This window comes from Lygodium microphyllum, chromosome 5, assembly GCF_053477565.2.
Source record: "Lygodium microphyllum isolate KBCC chromosome 5, Lygodium_microphyllum_v1.1.10, whole genome shotgun sequence".
In the NCBI taxonomy this organism is placed as follows: Eukaryota; Viridiplantae; Streptophyta; class Polypodiopsida; order Schizaeales; family Lygodiaceae; genus Lygodium; species Lygodium microphyllum.
The window spans coordinates 22,908,649-22,935,616 of record NC_141139.1 but is presented as its reverse complement, the minus strand read 5'-3'; the positions used below and the strand labels follow the sequence as shown (position 1 = coordinate 22,935,616).

Here is a 26,968-nt window from a genome sequence, read left to right as displayed (position 1 = left end):
AATAGCTCAACATATGAAGGGTTCTTTGCTATAGCAAATTTTGTATAGCAAGCATTCTCAGTGAATGTCTATGTATTGAATGCTTACATAGTACTTAGGTATGCTACATGGTTGTGTTTGATGATTGGCATTCATGTTTATAATGAGATATGCTTATGTTGAGATCTACATCTTGGATTTGAGCTAGGTTGGTTGGGTTTAGATGGTGGCTATTTGCTTCACCGATTTCCACTTGTAGGCTTGAAAACATATTGAATGTGTGTCTCTTATTGTCAGTGGGTTGTTAGTGGTTGATACATGCTTGGTATGCATTATGTTATGCATCTATGTACCTAACACCTTGGATATTTTGACAATATTTGGTACTTAGTGGTTCATACTCTAACTTTACATTGCTAGTTGAATTGTACATCCTGATTGCTACCCAAATTTTCCTAGCATTGGGAGCTTACTCTTTGCATGTCTACTTATGATTACATGTTGATTTATTGCAGTTTAATGGATAGCCATGATGAAAAGTAGTGTTGAGCCATTTCCTTGAGACTATAAACACTTGCATTCAATACTACAGTACGTCTCGCTTCTAGGCAATAGTGTATTCGCTCCATCTTCCTCTTACTGCATGCTTTTTGGCTTGGTTTTGGAATTGATTTGCTATTATTACAGTAGCTCATACTCTTTTTATTTGACAAACATAATGGTAGGTGCTTCAAATACTTCCAATGATAGTGCTATCTTCAATATAGAGAAGTTGGATGGCAATTACTTCCAGCATTGGATGATAGATTTGCCAAGTATTGGTGCAAAAGAAGCAGGTCAAGCCATTGAAATTAGAGTGATTACTACTAAAACTTTATGATATAGAGGGCTAGGAGAAGAGCTTGATGAGCTATGTAAGCCTACCATCAAAGCAAGTATACTTCAATGTCATTGAAATTGATGGTGGTGCTTATGCATTATGGAAAAAGATTTGTGATCTCTACAATAAGTAGAGTCTTGCAACATAGCTGTATTGGCTTAAGAAACTCATGGACCTTCTTATGAAGGGAAATCTATGTCTTCTCATTTAAATGAGTTCCATTCCATTTTCAATTAGCTTACTTTGCAGGGCCTCAAGTTCGAGGAGAATGTTTGCTTATCACACTATCTAAGTTTTGGGATACATTCTACACTATGGCTTTTAGCTCAAGGATGTAGACGGTGCTTTGCTTACAAAAGAAGTAAACACAGAATGTTGATGTAGCTTGTACTTCTCATGCCCTTAAAGTGAGCAAACATGGCGATAGTGGGAAAAATAATATTGGTAGAGACTCACAACCCAACAAGAGGCAAATCTAAGTCTCATGGGCAATCAAGTTGTAAGTCCCTGGTCCTAAGTTCTCTCTTATTTGCCATTATTGTGGGTATTGAAGTCACATAAGGCCACGATGCCAAAAGATGCACCACGATAGGTGCGAAAAAAGGCAAAGGAAAAGAACAAGATAATGCCAAATCTTTTGATAATTGCAGCATGGCTCCTAATTCCAGTATTAAGGCAAAAGAGATCAATGCCCTAAAGTATAGCTCAAATGATTACATACTTGTTGCTTCATCAGTTGATGCTACTTGACTACTTAATGCTCAATTTGCTTATTCTGAGTATTGGCTTCTTGATTTAGGGGCTTTTTTCCATGTTACTCCTCATCGTAATTGGTTTTATACCTACTGTGCTATTATAGGTTCAATCATACTCAGTGATGATCATGTATTCAACTTTGACCAAAAGCCTTATCTCTAGTAAATAATAGTATGTCCTTTGGTAATTCTACATGGAAGATTGTATGGGGCAACCTCATTTTGTTAGAGGTGCCAAGTTTGGTAGTCTGTATCCTTTGCTTATATCTAGATCTATTGATCATGTATTGGCTATGACCAATCTTCCTCATATATATCTCTAGCATCACTGCCTTGGGGTGTATGTCCCTTAAAGGAATAAAAATACTCACTCATTTGCAGTATTTTTCGCCTCTTGACTACTCATGTTTTGAGATGATTTTGATCATTGTTTATATGATGGTACGTGTAGACTCATAACTCACAAAAAAAATTCGGTTCTATATATGTAGGTGAGCTACATTTCAACACTTTCCTAGTATGGTAGAGAACCAATGTGGGCATAGGCTAAAATGGCTATGATTTGATAATGGGAGTGAATATGTCTCTAAGGCATTTGAGTAATTTTGTGATGAGAGGAGTATCAAGTGTTAATTGACCTCCCCATACACCCACCCTAAAATAGTGTTATAGAGCATATGAATAGGACTGTTCAAGAAAGAGTGTAATATACTTAATCATGTAGGTATACCATAGTACTTTTGGTAGAGGTAGTTACTACTCCAATTCATTTGATTAATAGATCCCAATGCACTCCTCTTGGTAGTAAAGTTGTAGAGGAGGTATAGTCTAGTAAACCTCACTCGTATATATACTCGTGTATCTTTAGATGTGAGGCTTTTTGCCATATTCCCAACGACAAATGTAGTAAGCTAGATCCGAAGTGAGTCAAATGCATCTTTCTTGGATATGGTGATGCATGTGAGATGGGCTATCACCTTTGGGATCTGTAGCCTTGAAAGGTTGTTTGCAAACATGATGTCATATTTCACCAGGAAAAGATGCATATGAGACTAAAGCAGGTAGTTGAGATATGTAGGTGATCTTTCATGTGAGTAGCCTCCTTTATTATAGCCAACCCCTAGTTAGTTAGATAGTCTGCTACAAGTGTTAATGTAGTGGCCTAGGATTCACTTGTTGTGCAAGATCATGATGTTAGGGATTGAGAGAATAAGCCATGCAAGCCCCATAGATAGTCTTGAGATGCTCTAGTAGAGCCTCATGTCCTTCTAATCATTTTGAGCCCTTTATGCATTATGTCATGGTGACAGATGCTAGTGAGCCTCTTACTTATTATGAGGAGGTTGTGCATAGAGGTGATAGTCACTCTTGGGAGAGGGCCATGTCGTTTGAGTATGATTAATGTAAAAAAACCACACATAGGATTTAGTTCCTTTGCCCAACAGAAAACATACATTGCCATGCAAGTGGATGTACAAGTTGAAGAGTATCTCTGGTCACCCTAAGCTAATATATAAGGTTAGGTTGATTGCTAATGATTTTAAGTAGGAGAAGGGACTTGATTTTGATGAAATATTCTCGCATGTGGTCAAGATGACTACCCTACACTTAGTATTGGCCTTAGTTGCATAGATGGATCTTGGCTTGTACTAGATAGATGTGAAAATGGCTTTCCTTCATAGAGACTTGCGTAAAGACATTTATATACAATTACTTAAGGGCTTTAAGAAAAAGGGCAAGGAATACTTGGTGTGCAAGTTGAGGAAGAGTCTTTACGGACTTAAGTAGACACCTAGAAAATGGTATCATATGTTTGATGCCTTTATGCATTCACAGGGTCACTCCCATAGTGTTTGATGGACTTAAGTTAATGCCAAGAGGCATATTCCATGGTGGATTCCGTGAGGATTTTCGATGGATTTCGTAAAACTAGAGGCATATTCCACGGTGGATTCCATAAAACTATATTTATTTACCGGGGCTTGTACATAAGATGGATTCCTTGTGTGAGAAGTTGATGGGGACACCTGCCCTTCTTGAGCATTTTATTAATTAATATGCACATGGGTGATTTTGCAAAATTCATATTAATTAATTAAGCTTTTACGAGTTTAGAGTGTGCACTCGAATTAAATTAAGGTTAGGGCAGTGTTCCGACCTATTTTAATTATTTGTAGCTGAAGACTGCTAGGTATTCACTATTGTTTATTTGTTTTATTTATAAATAATTGTGAATGCTTCAGTTGATGTGTAGAGCAAGTAGTGGTGGCTTTGTGTAACACTAGGTGTTAGCGTAAGTCCAAGTGTAAATTTCATAATTATGATTAGTTATATTAAGTATAATATATAATATTATGTATTGATATGATATTGTATTATTAAAATTATTACTCTATTTATAAGTTATAAGTTTAAACTTCTTTAGTAATAATTAGATGATTGTCCTTAGTACTATTAATTTATTTGTTTTTAATATAGATTGTTTTAGAATATGAGATTTAAGATATGCTTTTATTGAAGAAAGCTTTTTTTATGGAATACCTTGATATTTTCTTAATGTGGTTAAGTTTTAGAAGGCTTTTCTAATTTTCTTCATAAAAGCAACAAGATCGCGTGCAAAACAGGAGAACATGGTGAAAATGGAGTTTTTTCATTTGTCCCTTATCCGAAATCGGAGTTTAGAGCTTCAAGAGTCGTTTTGGGGGTTTTGTCATGCTCCGAACGTGACGGTGATATCAAAACGTCAAGATTTAAAGCACTGAATTTTTTGCAGCATGTTATAGGATACCTCTTGACTCTTAAAACTCTGTATTTTAATAGATATTAGTACTTTCTTTGTAATTATATGTAAGATATGAATGAAAATATCCATGTAAAACTATAATATGTAATTAAGGATGCCAAACCATGGCTTTTGCCATGGGGGAGGTTGGGCCCAATCGTGCGTTTTTCTCTTGTCTTTCTCAGTCTATTGAGTTATTCAAATCCTCTTATGTATTATAATGTTGTTTGTATTTAATCGTTGAGATGTTTGATTTGTTAGATTTTTCCACTAACTTCTATTATGTATGTGTCATAAAGTTGTTTATGATTGAGATTTGATTTGCTAGATTTGCCACATGTTTCACTTCGTAACATAAGTAGGCACCTAGAAAATGGTATCATATATTTGATGCCTTTATGCATTCACAAGGTCACTCCCATAGTGATGCAAATTTGTGTCTTTACATGAAGAAGGCCGATGATGGTAGCCTTATCATTTTGGTGCTAAATGTTGATGATATGCTGATTGTTGCAAGTGCTCATGATGAGCTAGGTGCTTTGAAGATTCAGCTCAAGAAGAGCTTTGAGATGGACACGAGGTATGCATCTTACATACTTGGTATATACCTTATGCAAAATCACTCTAAGGGACTCCTCTACTTGTCATAGAAGGAGTACATTCATAAAGTGATCGAGTAGTTCTATATGCAAGATGGTAAGCCTATTAGATGCGCATTACTTTCTTATGTGCAGGTCAGTCAAGTAGATTGTCCCTAGTTAGAGAAGGCTGAGATGGCCAGATTTCCATATGCATCCATGGTGGGTAGCTTGATCTATGTCATGATAGCTCTAGGAGCTGACATAAAATTTATAGTGGGAGTTGTGGCTTGTTATATGGCGATACCTTGTAGGTGACATTAGGACCACATGAAGGATATTATGAGATACCTTGAGGCATTGCATATATTTGCATGTGTTGTACTGGCTAAGATATTGGAGTTGTGGGCTACATAGACTCTGATTATGTAGAACATGCAATAAGTAGGAATTCTCTCTCTAGCTATATCTTCATTTTTGCTAGAAATGCTAATTCTTGGATGTCTAGGGTACACAAATGCATGGCCTTATCTACTATAGAGACCAAGTACATTGTAACCATTGAGGCTTGCAAGGAGGCCCTATAGTTAGGCCATCAGACCTTGGAATGACTATGATCTCTACGTGGCATTCAAACTCTATGAGTGCCATTCAGTTGGCACATAATCCGATCTTCCATGCAAACTCTAAGTACCATGAGGTCTGTTACCACTTTATTAGAGAGGTGATTGAGGACAAGCAAATAGAGCTTGTCAAGATCTTGAACGATTGATGAGAATCTTGTAGATGTACTTACTAAAAGTCTCCTAGTAGAACACTATACATTTCTTAGGAAGATAATGGGCGTAGAATGAGATGATGTATATTCCTCATCCTATTATACTTATATGTACACATTTTACTTTATCACTTTTCTCATGTTTTCTCCACACTCCAGCACATTCACCTTTAAGTGGAGGTTGTTAGGGGGGTTGAAGGCCGTCTATGCTTATCTGCCTACATTTCTTTGTACTACCTACTCACCCACATGTATACTACAAGTGGCGGTTGCCCATCAATATCAGTTTATTTGTATTATTTACATGACAATAGAATAAGGAAATGCACAGTGATTGCTGGAGTTCCCACACACTGTCTTGGTCTCTCTTACTTGAACCACCATAGCTTTTGCTTCTCTCTTGCTTCCCCTCATGCTTCCACTCCTACTCCACCTTTCATTTTTGTTACACTTGCATATTCCAAAGCACCACTAGGACGTACTTTCATTCCATGCACAAGGTCCCAAATCCCTTTTGCAACCAATGCATGATGCATCATATAATCCACAACGGATAGTTAGTTCCATCTAACTTTGTTGTTAATGCACAATGTTCAAAAGCCCTTTTGTAGCTAATGATGCATAATATAAGCCCATTGTGTATAGTTGGTTCTATTCGACTTATCCTCAATAGCCAACACATGGAATACATCATTGTTTTTACTAGCCATGGCCAATAACTGTACTAGATGTAAAAGTTGCCTATATAGAGGAAAATATGTATAAGACCAACATGTGGTATGTAGCATAGCGTAAGGGCTTTTACTTACAAAAATGAGCATAATAAAAAAATTTACACAAAAGGACAAAATAGTCTATGCATTACTAGCAATGGTTCAAATACAAGTTGGAACAAAACCAAATAAAAATTTTGACTACACCCAATCCTATGGGCTTGCCCACAATATTTGTTGACCTTTGAATGATCATTAAATCTCATCCCAATCAAAGGAAATCAAGTGGAGGGTATTGAAGACTCTACCCAAGGGATCAAAGTCAACTATAATATTAATTGTTGCATTTAGGGTTATAGGAATGCTCCTTCACAAGACAATCTTTACCACAAAATGAGGTTTGTGCACATAATCATATCTTTTAGTTTGACGAGTTGCATTGAGCACTTTTTCACTTGTTGGCTATTCCAACTCTTTGTAGTCTCATGAAATGCCAATTTTGGGTTAAGCATGGACTCATTTTGGGGCATGTGGTATCCAAGAATGGCATATGGCATCACCATTGATGTGTAAAATTTGAACTATCATCATGGACTAATGCAATGAAATTTTAGTGCTTTTTAGGCCATATTGATTATTGTAGGCATTTTGTATCGATTTATGTTGCTATAGTAAGTCTTTTGTACAAGCTCTTAAATATTTGGGATTGGACCAAAGAATACCAATTTTACATACAAAGGCTTTTACAATAGCATTTATATTACAAGCTCAAAATCAATCAATCACATTCCTCTTTGGATGCATATTACTCCAATTTCTAACTTGGTTGGCATAACGTGGATTTTTATGTGAGTTGTGCTAGTAGACCGCTCATAAATGTCGAAATGAATTATTCTACTACAAAACAAGAAGGATTGGAAATGGTATATATGGTTAATAAACTTTGACATTGTTTTCCTGTCACACCATTCACACGTTTTGTAGACCATTCGGCCTAACTTTACTTGATTAACAAACCATGTGTTGCAAGATGCATAACTAGATGGCTTCTACATCTATTAGAGTTTGATTTTGCAGTGATTGTGTAAAAAGAGAAATAGCACCTATATTGTTGATAAGGTGTCAAGAATAACAACTAGTGAGAAAGCAATGAGTCAACAAGCAACATACATGGCTACACTTGAGACTATAGAAATGGCAATAGGCCATCATTAGGAGTATGCAACTACTCCCTATAGAGCTATCCAATACCAACAAACAAAGGATTATATCAAATAAATTGAAATGGATACGTTTCGTTGCGTTTTACATTCAGGAAAAGGGCTTGAACTACATTTTTAACAACAACCACATCCCTACTAACAATCTCTTTGTTCAAAGATGGTTATAAAATCTATGCCATTTACTTTCATAGTTGTGTACCTCACAAGAATGGTCATTATAGCCTTACCATTCAAGTTTGTGCACTAAGCATATGAAAACCCAAAAATGCAAAGAAATATTTTTTGCCATGCCAAGCCTCATAAGGAGTAATTGTTTACAAAGCCTTAGTTGGACTTGTTATAAATATAAACTCACACCATAGTTTCCAGATAGAAGTGAAGAGGAAAGTTTCCATGCCTTATGAGAAGCAATTGTTTGAAAAGCCTTAATTGGACTTGTCGAAATGTAACTCACATAATAGTTTCCAAATAGTAGTGATGATGCAAGTTTGCGCTTTCAATGTGTACTATGCCATTTTCATAAGAGATATGTTTTTCATCATAGTCATGCCATTTTACTACATTGTATGTTAATGCTTGATGCCTTATTTAGTATGAAACTTCTCGACATGTACTCCCCTTTGCATTGTGTAAGTTATGTTCCAAGAAAGTCTATGATGTAATTGTAATAATGTTACCATTGTAGCCATCATGAATTGTGCATCTATTAGCCACCACAAACATAATTGTAAAACTGATACAATAGATTGTTTTTAATGCCTAAAACCTAAATGCACTACCAATGCTATTGTAAGTTGCATTTTACCAATGCCTTACAATTGTAACCTTTTTTACAAAGGCATGTATTGATCCAGACATGAGATATCAGAATCAAAGATTGACAATATTGGAGTCATGCATAGAAAGATTATAGTTGCACTAGGTGGTGAATGCCCAGAATCGCACATGCTTCACTTGCAATTTGGCCCTCTTAGATTGCTTAGTTTGCATAGTTGCCCATCTCTTGACTTTAGTCACAAACCACACCCCTCAATAAGAACACCATGATCTTGCGCGCGCACGCTCTCTCTCTCTCTACACACACATACACATATGTATGTATGGGATTAGGATCAACAATTCATCACACAAAAGATACTAAATCATCACAGCTTGACTAAGTAACTATCTCTATCTCTATAAGGTATGATTTTTGGAAGTCACCGAGTAACTCGTCTGGACTGAAATATATAGTATTCTGAAGTCACCTGAACATTGGCCGTGTGCCAACTCAAACTTTAAACGGCTCAAGCCTCTTGAGTCTTGCTGCATGCACTTTCGGACCCTACTTTCACGGAAGGGGGGAGGCAGAGAAGGCTGGGTGCAATATATTTTATGATGTGCGTGTTTGCGTACCGAGCCTTGGGTTGCAGGGAACCATAGGAAAGCAGACAAAAAGGGCGCAGCAGCGGCCTTCCCTCCCGGCCCCCCAAAATCACAGGTGCTGCCTTCCTTCCTTCCTTGCTTGCTTGCTTGCGAGATTGGCAGCTTCTTTTGATACCATGATATAGCAACAAAGAAAGAATGGAAAAGAAAGAGAGGCTGCGAACGGCGGAGGGCATCTCGAACTAAGAAGGATAGAAGAGTTCGAAGATCGGATCTTTCAGGAGCTCAAGACAAACACTCCAATAGAGGCAATGCTGGAGAGTAGCAGCAGCGATCCATTGAGACGCCACCCGAATCACAGGTCGCTTACCTCTCCCTTTCCCCCAAACTCAAAGTTCACCTTCCGCAGATTATTGAGCATCAGCGACGGTTATTAAGCAGACGAGCTTGCTTTAACCTAATCATTTTTATTGCGTTGAAATTTACGCCTTCGAGCACGTCATTTTTCTCGCTGACCATGCAGCCATCTTCTGCTTGGTCTGATGAGGAGCAACAGCACGTTCGCTGCTTTTGATGTCTTCCAAGTTTTACCAGTGGTTTTAGCAGCTTACTGTCAAGCAGCTTTAATCTAATCTACGCATCACGTGAGGTTTCGTGTTTCGTCATTTCATCATTCAGCTTCAAAAATCTAGAAGGTCGAAAATTCTAAATCACAGGGTCGTACAATGCTAGTTGCAACTTCCTTTTAGGCATGCGCCTGATGATCGAGCTTGCCCCGTGCAAGTGTTTCTGCATGTGATCACGTAACATATTTTCAGCACTAAAACAGTTGGAGCTCTGTAATAGAAATGCGGCAATGCATATCTGAGCTGTCATTCACTGGATAGAAATCACCTAAGTCACCTTGACCTCTTTATAGTGGACGTTTTGCCAAGTGCTGTCTGTACTCTGTATGTTCTTCCTTACCCTTGTGATCTGCTCGACTCAGGCTCCCATGCAAAAATTTAGATAAGATAAATCTATCTTGAGTTAGAGTCCAGTCATCTCTGGCTGATGGTGTGTCTGGCAGTTTGTACGATCTTAAAACTTCCCAGCGATTGTCTTCTTTTCAATAACAGTTGAGAGAGGCCATATGGATGCCTATGGTGATAACTGTTCTCTTCATGCCCAAAAGCTCTTAAAGCCAGTTTGAATCTACCAGACATACACAAAAGCTTATGAAGGGCTTTTTGAGTTGGGCTATTTATTAAGCTGATCCTGCTGGTGTACTCATTGTTTCATGGTATATGATTTGACATATAGCTTTTGTTGGTGACATTGTCATGAATATTAATCAAATGTTCAAGCAACATTGCTGAACTTAACCAATTTGTAATTTTGTGTTTTTGACAATAGTACTTGTTTGACCAGAGCTCGCACTAACAAGTGGCGTAATTTCCGAGGTGGAGTTCCTCAAGAAGGAGGCAAGTGCTGTACAGTAACATTTACTGCTGTTGAGAGTTAAAGGGACAGTCCTGAACATTCTGATTGAGAGGAAAAGTGTGTAATTGCTTGTCACTTAAAACAATTTGATTTTCTGTTGTCCTTTGTGAAATTCTTATTCGGTTCTTATCTGGTCCCTAATTCTTCTGTACAGATCATGTAGAGAAGCCAAACATTTCAGGAAATGAAACTGGAGAGAAAGCAGGAGGGTCAAACTCTAGGGTAGCTGGAGTTTTAGGGCAAGCAAACAAGACTGATAAAGTGTATAAGGCTAGTGAGAATGAAACATCAGTATCAGGATGTATGGCAATGAATGGTTGCAGCAGCAATAATGAAACTGCTCGGTTTATGAATGAGAGTAAGTTATGAAACTAAACTGTCGGTCAGCCATAAGTCAAGAAAAAATTTCTTCTAAACTTTGTTTGCCCTGTTTTGTTGTTTCTGCAAAAGTAGCCTAGTTGTGACAACTTGGAACTATTTTGAGGCTCTTTTAAAGATTCAGATCTTACTCAGCCTCTAGCCCTTTGGCTTGCTTGTGCATTTCTGTTTGAGTGGGCAGCCATCATTTTTGGGGTGTAGGTGAGCAAGATGTATACGTGTGATTGCATGCAGCTGTTTTTTAAAAGCTTAACAAGACATAGCTCGCATAATTTGTAACTTGGACATTTGGAGTTGCTGTTGCTGCATTGAGCCCAAGTACTTATATCATAACATACAATAGCACACTCTTGCATATTGCTTTCTGATCTGCTTGGCCATCCTCTGACGTAGGCTGGGCCGGTGCCATGTTTGCTTCACAGCAGTCAGTCGATAGCTATACATGAAATTCACATTGGAGGGATTAATTTTCCAGTTTTAATGTGTTACTGTTGTCTTGGTGAAAGCAAAAGCCAGCTCATTCATATGGTCTTTGTACTCACCTTTGGGTCGGTTATTTGCAGGATGGGAAGCTGCATTGCGGTTACGGAATGATACATCTTTAGATATTGCAGGTATATGCCCACCATCAAGTGAATAAATGATTGCTGATATGTGAAAAGCACTAGCATCCATTAATTGATTTTAATACCTATGATGGTTTAACAAACAAATTGTATGGAGATGCGTTGTTTCTCATAAATGTGCTTAGTTCTTGAGTATTTACCAAAGAAGAGTTGAATGACTTGGTAGCTGAGGCTCAACAATGAAGATTGCACGGTCTTAGTTGCTTTAGCATCTATCTTCCTTAATTTCATGACATCTTCTACAACATTGGGATATTTTAATGCATAAGACATGTCCTTCAGTTCTTAGCCCCTTCACATCTATTCTCATATTATTGTGCATTATGGATCCCTTGTAAAGAAATGGTAGGGTCTGTAGTGGAGACAATAGATTGTATGACAAACACTAACAATGCATGAACTCATGCAGACTGGTTGATCAGATTGAGCAGATTATGACTGCTGCAGAGAATTGTGGTATATATATATATATATATATATATATATATATATATATATATATATATATATATATATAGAGAGAGAGAGAGAGAGAGAGAGAGAGAGAGAGAGAGAGAGAGAGAGAGAGAGAGGCACAACGGCCTGCAGAAGGAGACAGGTTCAGTTCTGTTTTGTGACAGCTACTCAAGACTGGAATAAACTGTGTAAAGCGTAATCCTCAGATATGGAGAATTTGCAGGAATCTAATGGTATTGATATGGCCTTTCTAGACCAGCATATTGGAAATGGGGATGATAAAGATTTGGCAGAATCTGATGGCGATTCGTTAGCTGAGGATTCTGGGCAGTTAATGGAAGGGGACGAGATGGGTAAACGTCGCAAGATGTCAGTCGAAGAACCGGACTTGTGTGCCCTGAATTTACCTCAGCAAAATGTTCAAGCCTCGTGCTCTTAGACTAATGAGTCTTTTCAGTTTATGCTGGTCTTTGCCAATCATTTGATGTCGGAATATGCTCAAGCTAATTAGGGTAAAGCGAGTTCTTTACCACAAGGGGAACATGTGGTCGCTGTTATGGGTGCTGATCTGGTTCTACAGCAGATTGCTGCCTTCCATGAGAGGGCTGCCATCTTTTATCTTACAGGAAGGACCCCATTGATCTCCAGCATCTGTGCATGGCTGCTATCCATGCCAAGGTAGGTTCAGTACGTACGTACGTATCGTTACTGTACGGTACGTATTGATCGTACATTTTGTGTACGTATGGAACATAAAAAACGTGATCATTTTTTTCATGTAAAATTCGGGGCCCAAAACGTGATGTGCCTAACGATTTCTGCATTGCTTGGTTATTTGTGGATTTTCCTGGGCAAATTGAGACAAAAGCCCCAAACGTGTTCACTGTTTCAGTGTTTGCAAGTTACGTGAGCTATAGGAGGCGCCAGCATGCATAGACCAGGTACGTCTCGTCTCTCTCTGTCTCTCTCTCTCTGCGCTCTCTCTCTCTCTCTCTCTCTCTCTCTCTGTGGGCTCACATTCATGCATGCTGGAGTCTCTCTCTCTCTCTCTCTCTCTCTCTCTCTCTCTCTCTGTCTCTCTCTCTCGCACGTGCACGCGCACGCTCGCTCGCTCGTGTTGATTCTTGTGCACGCGCGCGCACATATTTACCGATGTTTTTCTCTCTTATCTTGCTCCAGGAGCCATCATGTCGAAACCAGTCAATCCCTATTGAAAGGAGTATACCAATATACTCCATATCGTCAACACTCCCAGGCAAGCTGGTTCAGGTAGTCGCAGGTGGTCATGCAAATTCTACAATTTCACATTGACCAGTACAATTACGCGTGTGGTGAAGCATTTGACAGGCATCAATTGCACAAACAACTGTAGCGCGTGCAAAAAGCTGCCAAAAGCTGTTCGAGAGAAGTTGATTGCTGAGAACTTCCCAGCAATGGGGCAGCAGCAAAAGGCCAAGGATCCCAGAAAACACAAGACGCCTTGCACGATGCTCTTATTGGGGAGTTTCGTGATCCTCCTACACAAGTAGAGGAGAGTTTTGTGTCTCAGCCTGTTGCCTCAGAGCAGCCATCTGCTAGTAGGAAGAGGGCTCGTGTCATGCAGGAGGAGGAGGAGGAGGAGGAAGGTTCTAATGATGTGCATGTGCCTAGGCAAACCACCTTGCCTTCACGTGTGCATTCTCAGTCTTGGGTGAGAGAGCGTCAGAAGGTGGCTGAGATGGAGATTGCTCGCACTCTCATTGAGTGCAACATCAGTTTCAATGTCTTAAGGACTGAGCAGTGGAAGAGGATGGTTAGGGCCATTGCCCAAGTGGGTGCTAGTGCTACAGATTCACGGTGTGGGCTGGATTACAAAAAAATGCGCACCAGTGCACTTGACGAGCAAAATGCTTGTAGGAATCACACTATGGTATGCTATCATCACATATGGGAGTGACTCGTCTTAGGTGAGACTCCAAAGTTAGTGGTTCTCTACATAAAAGGTATCATATATTTTTATATCTTCATCTTTCCATTACGTACACATAGCATGACAAAGTTGTGGGTTGGATTTGCAAGTTACATACATGGTGTAGTAAAAACCTTTAGACATAATATATTTGGAGTGGTATAGTTACACTTATGAAAGGATATTAACTTACTTGAAAGTGTGCTCAATAAGTTATCCAAAATCAAAGCACAAATGGTCAACTGTAGTCAATGACCTCAAATTTGACCTAATTTCAAAACCTAGTGTTTGCATGAAACTACTTTCTTATGGTTTATTAGACATATTAGTTTGTTGAATGTAGATTCAATTAACCTAATTGTACAAGAAGATTCGAAGTCCTCACAAAATGCTAAATGTACATACATTTCACACTATGGGATATCACCTCTCAATATATAGTGTCACCTTGATGATCTAAAAGGTCATTTTTTTGTTTCTCCATCATCTCTTTAGATTTCCACTATGTATGCCTTGCATAACTAAGTTTTGTTTGCATATGTAAATTTCATCCGTAATTTAGTAGAAGCTTTCACATAAATGCATTTGGAGTAGTGTAGTTACAAACAATAAAGGACATGATATTTGGAAACATGAATGAAAGTGAAATCTATGGCTTTGTATATGTAAGCACACTCATATTGCTACTTGTTTTCGAGGCTTCTAGACATTGTCTCATGATATCACAAAGTTGATAATGAAATGACCTTCAAACTCCTCAAAAAATGGTAAATATGTAATACATTTATGTACTACTTGCTATCAACTATGTTGAGTATTGCTTTAATGATTTGAATGAAATTTGATAAGTTTGGGTAACATCTTGATAAATCAAATTGTTGGATTTAGGGTTGCATGAAGCTTTAAGAAGAAGAAGAAGAAGCTTGAGAGGGCGCAATTCAAAAGTCTATTGAGTGATATCACAAGAGAAGCTTTACAAGACTAAGTATGCTCTAAAGCAAATAGGCATATAGACAAGGGCAAGAGGAGAAACCTCTTGAAGAGGAAAAATGTGCCTTGATAGTGCTATTGTTCACACACATCAATATTGAAATATGGCAAAAAATCCCCCTTAGGAGTGGTGTATTGAACAAGAGGTGGAACTCATGTATAGGGAAATGTCGAGTCCAATGGACTATGATTAATTCACGGGGGGGGGAGGCCCAATGGTTTTGCAAAAATCTTCAAATAACTCATGAAGCAAAGTCATTGTGAAAAGATATGCAAGGTTATCTTGTCTTGGTATGTAGGCCAATACAATCTCTCTTACAAATATTCTCTCTATGACATAATGATAATACACCTCAATGTGGTTAGTACATGCATGGAACATTGTGCTACATGCAGCTACTAATGTACCTTGACTGTTAATGAAGATGGTAATGGCATGTGACTGTCCAGCATCCAAATCAACCAAAAGGCATTTGAGCCAAACACACTCGATTGTAGCTATGAAAGTTGCTTTGTGCTTAGCTTCACAACTAGAAATGGACATAGTAGACTACTTCTTGCTCAACCATGATATGAATGAGTTGCCAAGCATGAAATAAAAACCACTTGTGGCATGTGTCGTAACAACTAGCCTTAAAAAAATTTGAGAGAACATGTAAATCTGGTAGCAAGTCATTGTGAGAGACAGAACGAGTGCAGGTAGATAAATGTATATCCAATTTTTACTATTATACAATATTTGCACAAAGCCATTTTGGTATAGTCACTCTCTTGTTTGAACCACCATAGCTCTTGCTTCTCTCTTACTTTCACTCATGCTTCCACTCCTGATCTGCCTTTCAATTGGTATGAAAGTGTGCATTTAAGGAGCTTCTTCAACATTGTATTTAGCTACATACCAAGCTATGCATCAGTCCCATGGAGTTTCCACTAACTTTAGCTTGCTCTAGGGTTGCTTGAGCACTTTCGAGGGAGTGTTTGAGCATTGTCAAGTGCCTTATTGTGGCCAAAATAGGGCAGAAGCACCCCTAACCTAGTAAGAATAGCTCATCTTATTTGCGTGTCCTAATTCTAGCCTCTATTCGAATCACATGGAGCTCATCAGTTCTTGCCTACTACTTGTGCAAATCATTGGCAACCACTTGAGCATTATTTTGGCATTTGCAAGCTAGTCTTGAGTGCTATTTGGAGCCCTTGAGCTCAGCAGTCATTAACTATGAATACATGGCAGGTTTGCTGTATACTATCTGAGTAGCATATATTTCAATGTCTACTATTGCTTATGTGATGCTTATGGGGCAAGTTTGTAACACTCGCATGTTGGTTTGATGCTTAGGCAACCTCCTTGGATTAATTAGAGCTCAAATAGCTCAACATATGAAGGGTTCTTTGCTATAGCAAATTTTGTATAGCAAGCATTCTCAATGAATGTCTATGTATTGAATGCTTACATAGTACTTAGGTATGCTACATGGTTGTGTTTGATGATTGGCATTCATGTTTATAATGAGATATGCTTATGTTGAGATCTACATCTTGGATTTGAGCTAGGTTGGTTGGGTTTAGATGGTGGCTATTTGCTTCACCGATTTCCACTTGTAGGCTTGAAAACATATTGAATGTGTGTCTCTTATTGTCAGTGGGTTGTTAGTGGTTGATACATGCTTGGTATGCATTATGTTATGTATCTATGTACCTAACACCTTGGATATTTTGACAATATTTGGTACTTAGTGGTTCATACTCTAACTTTACATTGCTAGTTGAATTGTACATCCTGATTGCTACCCAAATTTTCCTAGCATTGGGAGCTTACTCTTTGCATGTCTACTTATGATTACATGTTGATTTATTGCAGTTTAATGGATAGCCATGATGAAAAGTAGTGTTGAGCCATTTCCTTGAGACTATAAACACTTGCATTCAATACTACAGTACTTCTCGCTTCTAGGCAATAGTGTATTCGCTCCATCTTCCTCTTACTGCATGCTTTTTGGCTTGGTTTTGGAATTGATTTGCTATTATTACAGTAGCTCATACTCTTTTTATTTGACAAACATAATGGTAGGTGCTTCAAATACTTCCAATGATAGTGCTATCTTCAATATAGAGAAGTTGGATGGCAATTACTTCCAGCATTGGATGATAGATTTGCCAAGTATTGGTGCAAAAGAAGCAGGTCAAGCCATTGAAATTAGAGTGATTACTACTAAAACTTTATGATATAGAGGGCTAGGAGAAGAGCTTGATGAGCTATGTAAGCCTACCATCAAAGCAAGTATACTTCAATGTCATTGAAATTGATGGTGGTGCTTATGCATTATGGAAAAAGATTTGTGATCTCTACAATAAGTAGAGTCTTGCAACATAGCTGTATTGGCTTAAGAAACTCATGGACCTTCTTATGAAGGGAAATCTATGTCTTCTCATTTAAATGAGTTCCATTCCATTTTCAATTAGCTTACTTTGCAGGGCCTCAAGTTCGAGGAGAATGTTTGCTTATCACACTATCTAAGTTTTGGGATACATTCTACACTATGGCTTTTAGCTCAAGGATGTAGACGGTGCTTTGCTTACAAAAGAAGTAAACACAGAATGTTGATGTAGCTTGTACTTCTCATGCCCTTAAAGTGAGCAAACATGGCGATAGTGGGAAAAATAATATTGGTAGAGACTCACAACCCAACAAGAGGCAAATCTAAGTCTCATGGGCAATCAAGTTGTAAGTCCCTGGTCCTAAGTTCTCTCTTATTTGCCATTATTGTGGGTATTGAAGTCACATAAGGCCACGATGCCAAAAGATGCACCACGATAGGTGCGAAAAAAGGCAAAGGAAAAGAACAAGATAATGCCAAATCTTTTGATAATTGCAGCATGGCTCCTAATTCCAGTATTAAGGCAAAAGAGATCAATGCCCTAAAGTATAGCTCAAATGATTACATACTTGTTGCTTCATCAGTTGATGCTACTTGACTACTTAATGCTCAATTTGCTTATTCTGAGTATTGGCTTCTTGATTTAGGGGCTTTTTTCCATGTTACTCCTCATCGTAATTGGTTTTATACCTACTGTGCTATTATAGGTTCAATCATACTCAGTGATGATCATGTATTCAACTTTGACCAAAAGCCTTATCTCTAGTAAATAATAGTATGTCCTTTGGTAATTCTACATGGAAGATTGTATGGGGCAACCTCATTTTGTTAGAGGTGCCAAGTTTGGTAGTCTGTATCCTTTGCTTATATCTAGATCTATTGATCATGTATTGGCTATGACCAATCTTCCTCATATATATCTCTAGCATCACTGCCTTGGGGTGTATGTCCCTTAAAGGAATAAAAATACTCACTCATTTGCAGTATTTTTCGCCTCTTGACTACTCATGTTTTGAGATGATTTTGATCATTGTTTATATGATGGTACGTGTAGACTCATAACTCACAAAAAAAATTCGGTTCTATATATGTAGGTGAGCTACATTTCAACACTTTCCTAGTATGGTAGAGAACCAATGTGGGCATAGGCTAAAATGGCTATGATTTGATAATGGGAGTGAATATGTCTCTAAGGCATTTGAGTAGTTTTGTGATGAGAGGAGTATCAAGTGTTAATTGACCTCCCCATACACCCACCCTAAAATAGTGTTATAGAGCATATGAATAGGACTGTTCAAGAAAGAGTGTAATATACTTAATCATGTAGGTATACCATAGTACTTTTGGTAGAGGTAGTTACTACTCCAATTCATTTGATGTTGCAAAGGCTCTTTAAGCTTAGGGATCCACTTTTGCAGACAGTTGTGGACCCAAAGTGGAGGGACATGTCTCATGCACAAAAAGAGGCAACCAAAGCCATTGAAAGGCGTATCCTAGATGAGTCTTTTTGGACAGAGGTGCAGGATTTGACAGTGGCTTTGCAGCCCATGTATGTGATGCTACGAGTCATGGACATGGAGGGCTCCACATTGGGTTTGGTTTATCACCTCTTCATGCAGATGAAGAGCCATATCACAGCATGCCAAGCCTTGTCCTAGCAGCGGTAAGTACTAGATTTTATTCTTGTACTTCTTTATGACTGCTTGCATATGCTATTTATTTATTATTAAATTTTAATGCATAGGCTATATAGTACAGCACATGCATTGGCCTTGCAATGTGTCTAAACTTTGATGTTGCTGATTTTTGCAGTCGAGATGATATCTTGACTCTTGTAGAGAGTTGGTGGAAGTTTATGAGTCGTCCCATTCATGGGATGGCTGCTTTACTCCATCCTTTCTACAAGACCCCAGGCTTGTTCCATGAGCAGTATCTCATGCAACTGAAAGACAAGTTCATCGCACGTATCTTTGACGAGGAGGAGCAGCTTCAAATAGACGCAGAGATGTGCAGCTTCATAAATAACTTGGGACCATCATTTTCACGGGCGGTGGCATTGCGTTTGGAGGCTACTAGTCTTCCTCTCACATGGTGGCAGAGTTATGGTCGGCAAGGTCTTCCACGTCTGACTTATTTGGCTCTATGTATCCTGTCACAGGTAACTCACTCTTTGTGCTCTCTCCTCTCTCTCTTTCACTCTCTCAAGTGTAGCAATGGCAATTATCAAGCCAATGACACCTGCAAATGCAGGATTGCTCAGCGGGTGCTTGTGAGCGCAATTGGAGTGCTTATTCTTTGATTCATACAAAGATCCGGAATCGCCTTAGCACTTCTTAATTGGAGAAGTTAGTGTATTGCAAGGCCAATATGAGGCTTGTGCATGCCTACCATGCCTTGGGGACACCGAAGTAGGTTCAAACTAGTAGCTATTTACATGTTTGAAATATTATATCTCTATATTAGTATTTAAAATTTACATTATTATTCAATGTTAACAAATGTATGCTATGTTGCCATCTTGAACAGGCTGATCCCTCACATATAAAGCTGGTGGCTGATCCGAATCATCCGATCACAGATGAGGACCAGCATATTAGGGATGAGGAGGAGGAGATTTTGCGTATGCTTCATAGAGAGATGGAGGAGGTGGATAGGCGTGTGACGAGGTCATGCGCACGTGCTTATAGCATTCCACTACGTGAGCAAGCTGCAAATCCAGAGAGTGCTCGACAGAAAGGCATTCGCAGAGGGAAGCTACCCATTCGGACTCCTCGGCGACGTGCGAATGAGGCAGTTCGTCTCATTTACACTGACGAGGAGGATCTAGGTGATGCAGTCCAGGCTATAGGCCCTGTGATGGTAGAGCCAGAGTTTGACGACGATGGCAATGTCGTGGCGGATGGAGACATGCTCTCTTCAGCCTCATCATCGTTCTCTTCTGATCATGAGTTTTGCTAGAGCCTAGGCAGTGGACTGTGGGCACTAGTGACTACAGTCAGATCTAAAAATTTTGAATTTTCATATATTTCAGTTGGGTGTTTTTATTTATGACATATGTATGTTCTATTAGGAGCCATCTTGACTTGACATTTGTCACCTTGGTGGATTGTTCCTAACTTCCTTGTTAGCAATTGTACGTTGTTTGATGCAGTGTACTGTGTTATGTTTTGGCTCTTTATCATGTAGACTTCCTCAATGTTAGTTTGATAGTCTCAAATTTCAGTTTTCACTATTCAGTGTTATGCACGTGTTAAATGTTTAATGCTTAAAGGTTTCAATTGTGATGTGACATGGTCATAAGTACTAAGTAGGGAATGTATATATCTTTATGCTTAATGTACAGTGGGAAACACCCTAAAATATCCTCTTGTTTATTATTTTTTTACAAAGGTACGTATTTTTACGTACATAAAAAATTTATCCATACAGAACGACGTATAGTATGTATCTATACGTGCCGTACATTACGTATGGAACCACCTTGCAAAGCATTCATGCCTTATTCTTGTTACGGGAGGCCAACTGAGGCTCCACCAACCCCTCTCCAAGAGATCTCAACATGAAGGGAAGAAGTCGCGAAAGATGGGCAGGAAAATCAACCACATGGACCCAAATTGGGCATGCCTACCTCAGTATCTCCTGAAATTCGGCCATAGGCCTCCATAGAACCATATGGACTAACTAGCCATCCATGAACAATGGGATTCTGAGCCCACACTTTGAGGGAATGGAAGAGGACCTAAAAAAAACCCCTCAAGCCATCATAGATTTCTTCCACAAGGGATGCCTAGTCTTGCCTTAAAACATCATCCTAACACATCTCCACCTTGGCAAGCATGGATCAAGGTGGTTCCTGTCAGAGTGCAGCGGTGCGGAAGCGTAGGACTGAGAGAGGGAGAACGCAGAGAGAGAAGGGAGAGAAAGAGACAGTGGACGATGAAGATCTGCTGTATAAAGAATGCTGAATACAAAGATATACACGGGCGCAGTGCGCTGCACTGCGTGTCTCCACCTCGACGATGCAACCTGCTGTCCACCTCGAAGTCTGCTGCAGTCTGCACTGTCTGCTGTCTGAAATCTGTGAACAGAGACAGAAACTGCGCGTCACCGGTCTGTAATCTGCGTCAGAGAAGTGTGTCCAGACTGCTGAAAGTGTCGACTATAAATAGCTGAAATCTGACATGAAATAAGGCGCCAGAAATAGGGCGCAGCCAGAAAATAGGTCGGCTGCATTAAATGCAGCCGACTAGGCTGCAGGCAGTCGGACTGCCACGTGGCAGTCCGACTGCATAGTCCGATTGTGCAGCTGCCCTGCTGGTCCGACTGTGCAGCTGCCCTCCAAACAGGCTATGATCTCTAACACCCCCTCTCAGAGCCTGGACAGGGCAGAAGCCTGAGGGAGCTGGAATGTCGCCGAAGTAAAGCCTGAGGAAGCGCCTTCGTAAACAAATCCGCAAGATTATCCTCCGTCTTGCAATACTCCACAGTGATGGTCTCATCCAGAAGCTTTTCTCAGATGAAGTGGTACTGGATCTCAATGTGCTTCGTCCGGGCATGAAAAACAGGGTTCCTTGCCAAGGCAATGCAACTCTCATTGTCACATCGCAGCAATGTAGGACGAGTCTGGGGGCACCCAAGCTCCTCAAATAATCTCCGAAGCCACACAACCTCGCATGTGGTGGAAGACGTGGCCCGATACCTCGCCTCAGTAGACGAAAGGGCTACCGTGGGCTGCTTCTTGCTACTCCATGAAATAACACCTGCACCCAAAGTAAAACAGTAACCTGTAGTAGACCGCCTGTGGTCCACGTCACCGGTCCAATCCGAGTCGCTCCAACCTGCAAGTACAAGATCTGACCCATCTGTCCCTGTGGAGTAATGAATCCCCAAATCAGACGTCCCCCTTAGATACCGAAGTATCCTCTGAGCAGCCTACCAATGCACCGTCTTAGGTTCACTCATGAACCCTGCCAAGAGCCCAACAACAAAATATAGATCAACCCTGGTGTTGAGAAGCCAAATCAAGGACCCAATCAACTGTCGATAGCGGGACGCATCCGCCAAAGGAGAAGCCGAATGGGAAGTGGCCTTCCAGTTCGGATCCATAGGAGTAGAGAGGGCCCGACAATCTTCCATCTCAAAAGATACCAAGAGCTCCTGTACATATCTCTGTTGAGAGATAAAGATCCCCCTCTGAGATTGATAAATCTCATGGCCCAAAAAGAAATGGAGTAGACCCAAATCCGTCATCTCGAACGTCCGATGTAAAGCTGACTTCGTCTCCTGGACCTGCTGTGCAGCATCACCTGTGACAATCAAATCATCAACATATAAGACAAACAACACACAACCATCCTCGGAAGTGTGAACATACAGCTGCGGATCGGCCTTGGACCGCCGATATCCCAACTGAGACTGGAGGAACGAATCAATCTTCTCGTTCCATGCACGCGGGGCCTGCTTGAGGCCATACAAGGCCTTCTTCAACCTGTAGACTTTCCCATCTGAAGAACCAAAGCCAGGAGGCTGCTCAACATAGATCTCCTCCTTCAAATCACCATTCAGGAAGGCCGACTTCACATCCAACTGATAAACAGGCCATCTCTGATGGCCAGCCAAAGCAAGAACAGCTCTAATGGTCGCCATATGAGCTGTGGGGGCAAAAGTGTCATGACAGCCAATCCCTGGGCGTTGTGCAAAACCTTTAGCAACAAGGCGAGCCTTGTGCTTATCCAAAGTACCATCACTGAGATATTTGGTCTTGAAGACCCACTTGACTTCAATCACCTTCTTCTTCGGGGGGCGGGGCACGAGTGACCAAGTGCCATTCCTCTCAATAGCCTCCAACTCAGCTTCCATAGCTTTCTTCCATGGGGCGGATTGTAAAGCCTCCTTCACGGAGGTGGGCTCTCGATCCTGCATAACACGGGTCATCAAACAATAGTTGGAGCAAACCAGCTCCGTAGAATGTGCCTGGTGCCGCCGTGACCGCCGCGGACCATCCTGCGGTCCCCACTCCTCAGGAACCCCCTCGATCCCTGAATCACGGAGTGTGTCACGGGCCTAGCGAGGAGGAGGCCGAACCTCCCCTCGTCGTTCTCCATCAGCAGAAGACTCTGGAGGGGAGGCCGAACCTCCCCTCGTCGTTCTCCATCAGCAGAAGACTCTGGAGGGGAGTGTGTCACGGGCCCAGCGAGGGGAGGCCGAACCTCCCCTCGTCGTTCTCCATCAGCAGAAGACTCTGGAATATCCACCGGTGGTAACTCCTCAGAGGTGTCCGGTGGAATTGTAGACTCTGTGTCAGAAACAGAATCATAATCAAAAGGCACGGGCTCCAGTGGTACTGTAGAAGGAGCCCAACTCTCCCCTGGATCTCCAAGAACGGGATGCTCCTTACCCGTTGAAGTAGCCGGAACCTCCACAAACCGCACATCACGGCTAGTGTACACATCCCGCTTGACGGGATCATACAGTCGGTAGCCTTGGGACTAGGAGCTGTAGCCAACAAATACCTGTTTTCGGGAAGCCGCTTCAAATTTATCACGGTGAGCCTTGGGAATGTGAACATAGGCATCACAGCCAAAGACCCGAAAGTAAGAAACATCTGGCTTCGTCCCAAAATAAGCCTCAAATGGAGTCATTCCTTCCACGGCCGAAGTAGGGGATCGATTAAGGATGTGGACTGCAGTAGGCACAGCCTCGGCCCACAGAACCTGAGGGGTCTGTCGGTGCTCCATCATGGTGCGCGCCATCTCGATCACACTGCGGTTCTTCCGTTCAAGAATACCATTTTCTTGAGGAGTATTGGTATTGGCAAACACCTGGTGAATTCCTCTATTTGCACAAAACCGAGCAAACTCATTAGACACAAATTCACCTCCCTTGTCGGATCGCAAGGTTTTTAACTTCCGGCCTGATCGGTTCTCCTCAAAGAGAAGCCAATCCTTGAAGTGCGAGAAAGCTTCTGACTTTAATGCCAAAAAATAGGCCCATGTCATCCTGCTATAGTCATCCACGATCAGCATGAAGTACAAGCTCCCACGCAGGGACTCATTCCTCATAGGGCCACAAAGATCCGTAGATACTAGCTCCATCGGTGAAGTAGACCGCCGCGAAGCTGTGTGGGGAATGGCATCTCGATGCTGCTTCCCCCGAATGCAGGAGACACATGGCTGCTGGCTAACCACTATATCCGGCAACCCTCGAACAAGCTGTCCACGTGACGCCCTCTGAAGATAGTCATAGTTCAGGTGACCAAACCGAGCATGCCATAATTCAGACTGTGATTGTGAGGTAAGAAGAAGAGTAGAGAGGGCAGTGGAAGACTTCAGTTTGTAAATGCCGTTCTCCTCATATCGAGATGAGAGAACCTTCCTCGATCCACAATCAAGGACTCGCACCGTAGAATTGTCAAACTCCACCAAAAGACCAAGGGAGCAAATCTTATGAACTGAAAGGAGATGGTACCCTAATCCTGGTACATGCAAAACCTCTAAGGTATGGATACCACCTCGTCCATCCGGAATAAGCTGTATCTTACCCCGACCTGCAATAGAAACTGAAGAGCTGTCTCCAATGAGAATCTGCCCACGCGAGGGTCGCAGCTGGGCAACACCATCTGATGAAGGAGTCATGTGCCGTGAGGCACCACTATCAACAATCCACTCTTGAGCCTGGGGAGCTGTCATCGCAGCATCGGAAGCATTCGGTGAAGCGTCCTTAATGACAGCTAGATGAAGAAATGCAGCTGATGAGGGTGCAGCCACCGCTCCAGAATACTTAGTGTCCTTCTTCTTGGTGTCCTTCGTGTCTTTGTCAGGGCAATCCTTCTTCCAATGGCCAGTCTTTCCACAAATATGGCATGTGGAGTCTTTGTCCTTGTCCTTCTTGGACTTGTTATCCCCCTTCTTCTTCTTTTGGTCCTTCCCTTCTTCTGAGAGGCTTGACTTGTCAGCGCCTCCGACTTGGAAGCATTCTGTCCCTTTAACTGTTCCTCTTGGTCCAAGACCATAGGAACCAACTCTTTCCACCGAAGAGTAGACTCTCGGCCCGTAGCAATAAGGGCAGAGTAAAATGTACCGAATCGTGGCGGCAACTGGGACAATAGTGTGATTGCCATGTCTTCGGAGGAAATCGGCTTCCCCGCATTCTGAACCTGCATCTGTAGCTGCCTTAGCTTGTTAATGTGCTCCCTTAGCGAAGAAGACTTATTTACGGACAAGGTCCGCATCTGAACCTCCAAAGAAACCCTCTTCATTAAGGTCATCCGATTGTACATTTGATCAAGCTCTAGCCATATCTCACGAGCCACCGTCAAGTGCTCGATGTGAGTGATCACGGCTGTAGTGCAAGATAGGAAGAGAAAGGATTGAATCTTGGCATTCAGTTTGTCCCAATGAGACTGGGCCCTGGCCAACTCCGCACGAGCATTGGAAGAGAGTTTGGACTCATCTCTTACCGAGGGCCGGTCAATCTCCTCCTGTACCAACTCCGCCAAATCATAGGACTCAAGGATGGCCAACATCATGACGCGCCAAATGCGGTAGTTGTCGCCGTCGAGCTTCTGATCTGTAGGAAGAGCCGGTAAGACAGGCACCTTCCGGTCCATAATCGCCTGGAACTCCAAGTCCATCTCTGTAGACATCTTCACTTGCAATGCCTTCTCAAACGCAAAAGCAGCCCCCTCTGACTGGGAAAACTCAGCCTGCTAAGGCTCTTCCGCGTCCTGTAGCTTCTTCACCCGCCGGAGGCGATGAAAAAGCAAAACCTGCACTTGTGGGCTGAAAACTCAAACTTTCTCTGCGTCAAACAGCAGTAAACAGCAGCAAATCCACCACCTGTACTCCTTTCCTGTGCGCCCACACTCGTTTCAGCCTTGTTCCAAGGCGCAGCCCTCCTGTCTGCCCTTAAACGCAAAAAACACAAATTTGTGTCGCGATGGAAACTCCTCTTCAGGTTGATTCTGCGCTCAGTTAGCCCTCAAACACTGCTCTGATACCATGTCAGAGTGCAGCGGTGCGGAAGCGTAGGACTGAGAGAGAGAGAACACAGAGAGAGAAGGGAGAGAAAGAGACAGTGGACGATGAAGATCTGCTGTATAAAGAATGCTGAATACAAAGATATACACGGGCGCAGTGCGCTGGACTGCGTGTCTCCACCTCGACGATGCAACCTGCTGTCCACCTTAAAGTCTGCTGCAGTCTGCACTGTCTGCTGTCTGAAATCTGTGAACAGAGACAGAAACTGCGCGTCACCGGTCTGTAATTTGCGTCAGAGAAGTGTGTCCAGACTGCTGAAAGTGTCGACTATAAATAGCCGAAGTTTGACATTAAATAGGGCGCCAGAAATAGGGCGCAGCCAGAAAATAGGTCGGCTGCATTAAATGCAGCCGACTGGGCTGCAGGCAGTTGGACTGCCACGTGGCAGTCCGACTGCACAGGCCGACTGTGCAGCTGCCCTGCTGGTCCGACTGTGCAGCTGCCCTCCAAACAGGCTATGATCTCTAACAATTCCATACGTAATGTATGGCACGTATAGATATGTACTATACTTCGTTCTGTATGGATAAATTTTTTATGCTCGTAAAAATACATACCTTTGTAAAAAAATAATAAACAAGAGGATATTTTAGGGTGTTTCCCACTGTACATTAAGCATAAA

The 26,968-nt window shown here is 41.4% G+C and overlaps 2 protein-coding genes and 2 pseudogenes across 3 annotated transcripts in view; all 4 read left to right on the top strand.

Moving 5' to 3' along the window:
* The first annotated feature begins 8,958 nt into the window (after positions 1 to 8,958).
* The window catches only part of LOC148035598 (uncharacterized), a 37,324-nt gene continuing 19,314 nt past the window's right edge, over positions 8,959 to 26,968 (top strand). The window contains exons 1-5 of one of the 2 annotated variants that reach the window (XM_087677561.1): positions 8,959 to 9,414; positions 10,464 to 10,516; positions 10,690 to 10,893; positions 11,477 to 11,527; positions 12,160 to 12,209. In XM_087677561.1, the coding sequence (XP_087533687.1) occupies positions 9,365 to 9,414; positions 10,464 to 10,516; positions 10,690 to 10,893; positions 11,477 to 11,527; positions 12,160 to 12,194 (393 nt within the window). In that variant the 5' untranslated portion in view covers positions 8,959 to 9,364 and the 3' untranslated portion in view covers positions 12,195 to 12,209. Of the gene's footprint in view, positions 9,415 to 10,463; positions 10,517 to 10,689; positions 10,894 to 11,476; positions 11,528 to 12,159; positions 12,210 to 26,968 lie in introns of those variants that run through there. The other variant, XM_087677560.1, reaches the window with a different exon arrangement.
* LOC148035602 (uncharacterized) lies at positions 13,183 to 18,966 on the top strand (annotated as a pseudogene).
* On the top strand, positions 18,685 to 19,720 carry LOC148035601 (uncharacterized; annotated as a pseudogene).
* On the top strand, positions 19,811 to 20,266 carry LOC148035600 (uncharacterized). The gene has a single exon (XM_087678790.1). The coding sequence runs from the start codon at positions 19,811 to 19,813 to the stop codon at positions 20,264 to 20,266; it is 456 nt and encodes a 151-aa protein (XP_087534916.1).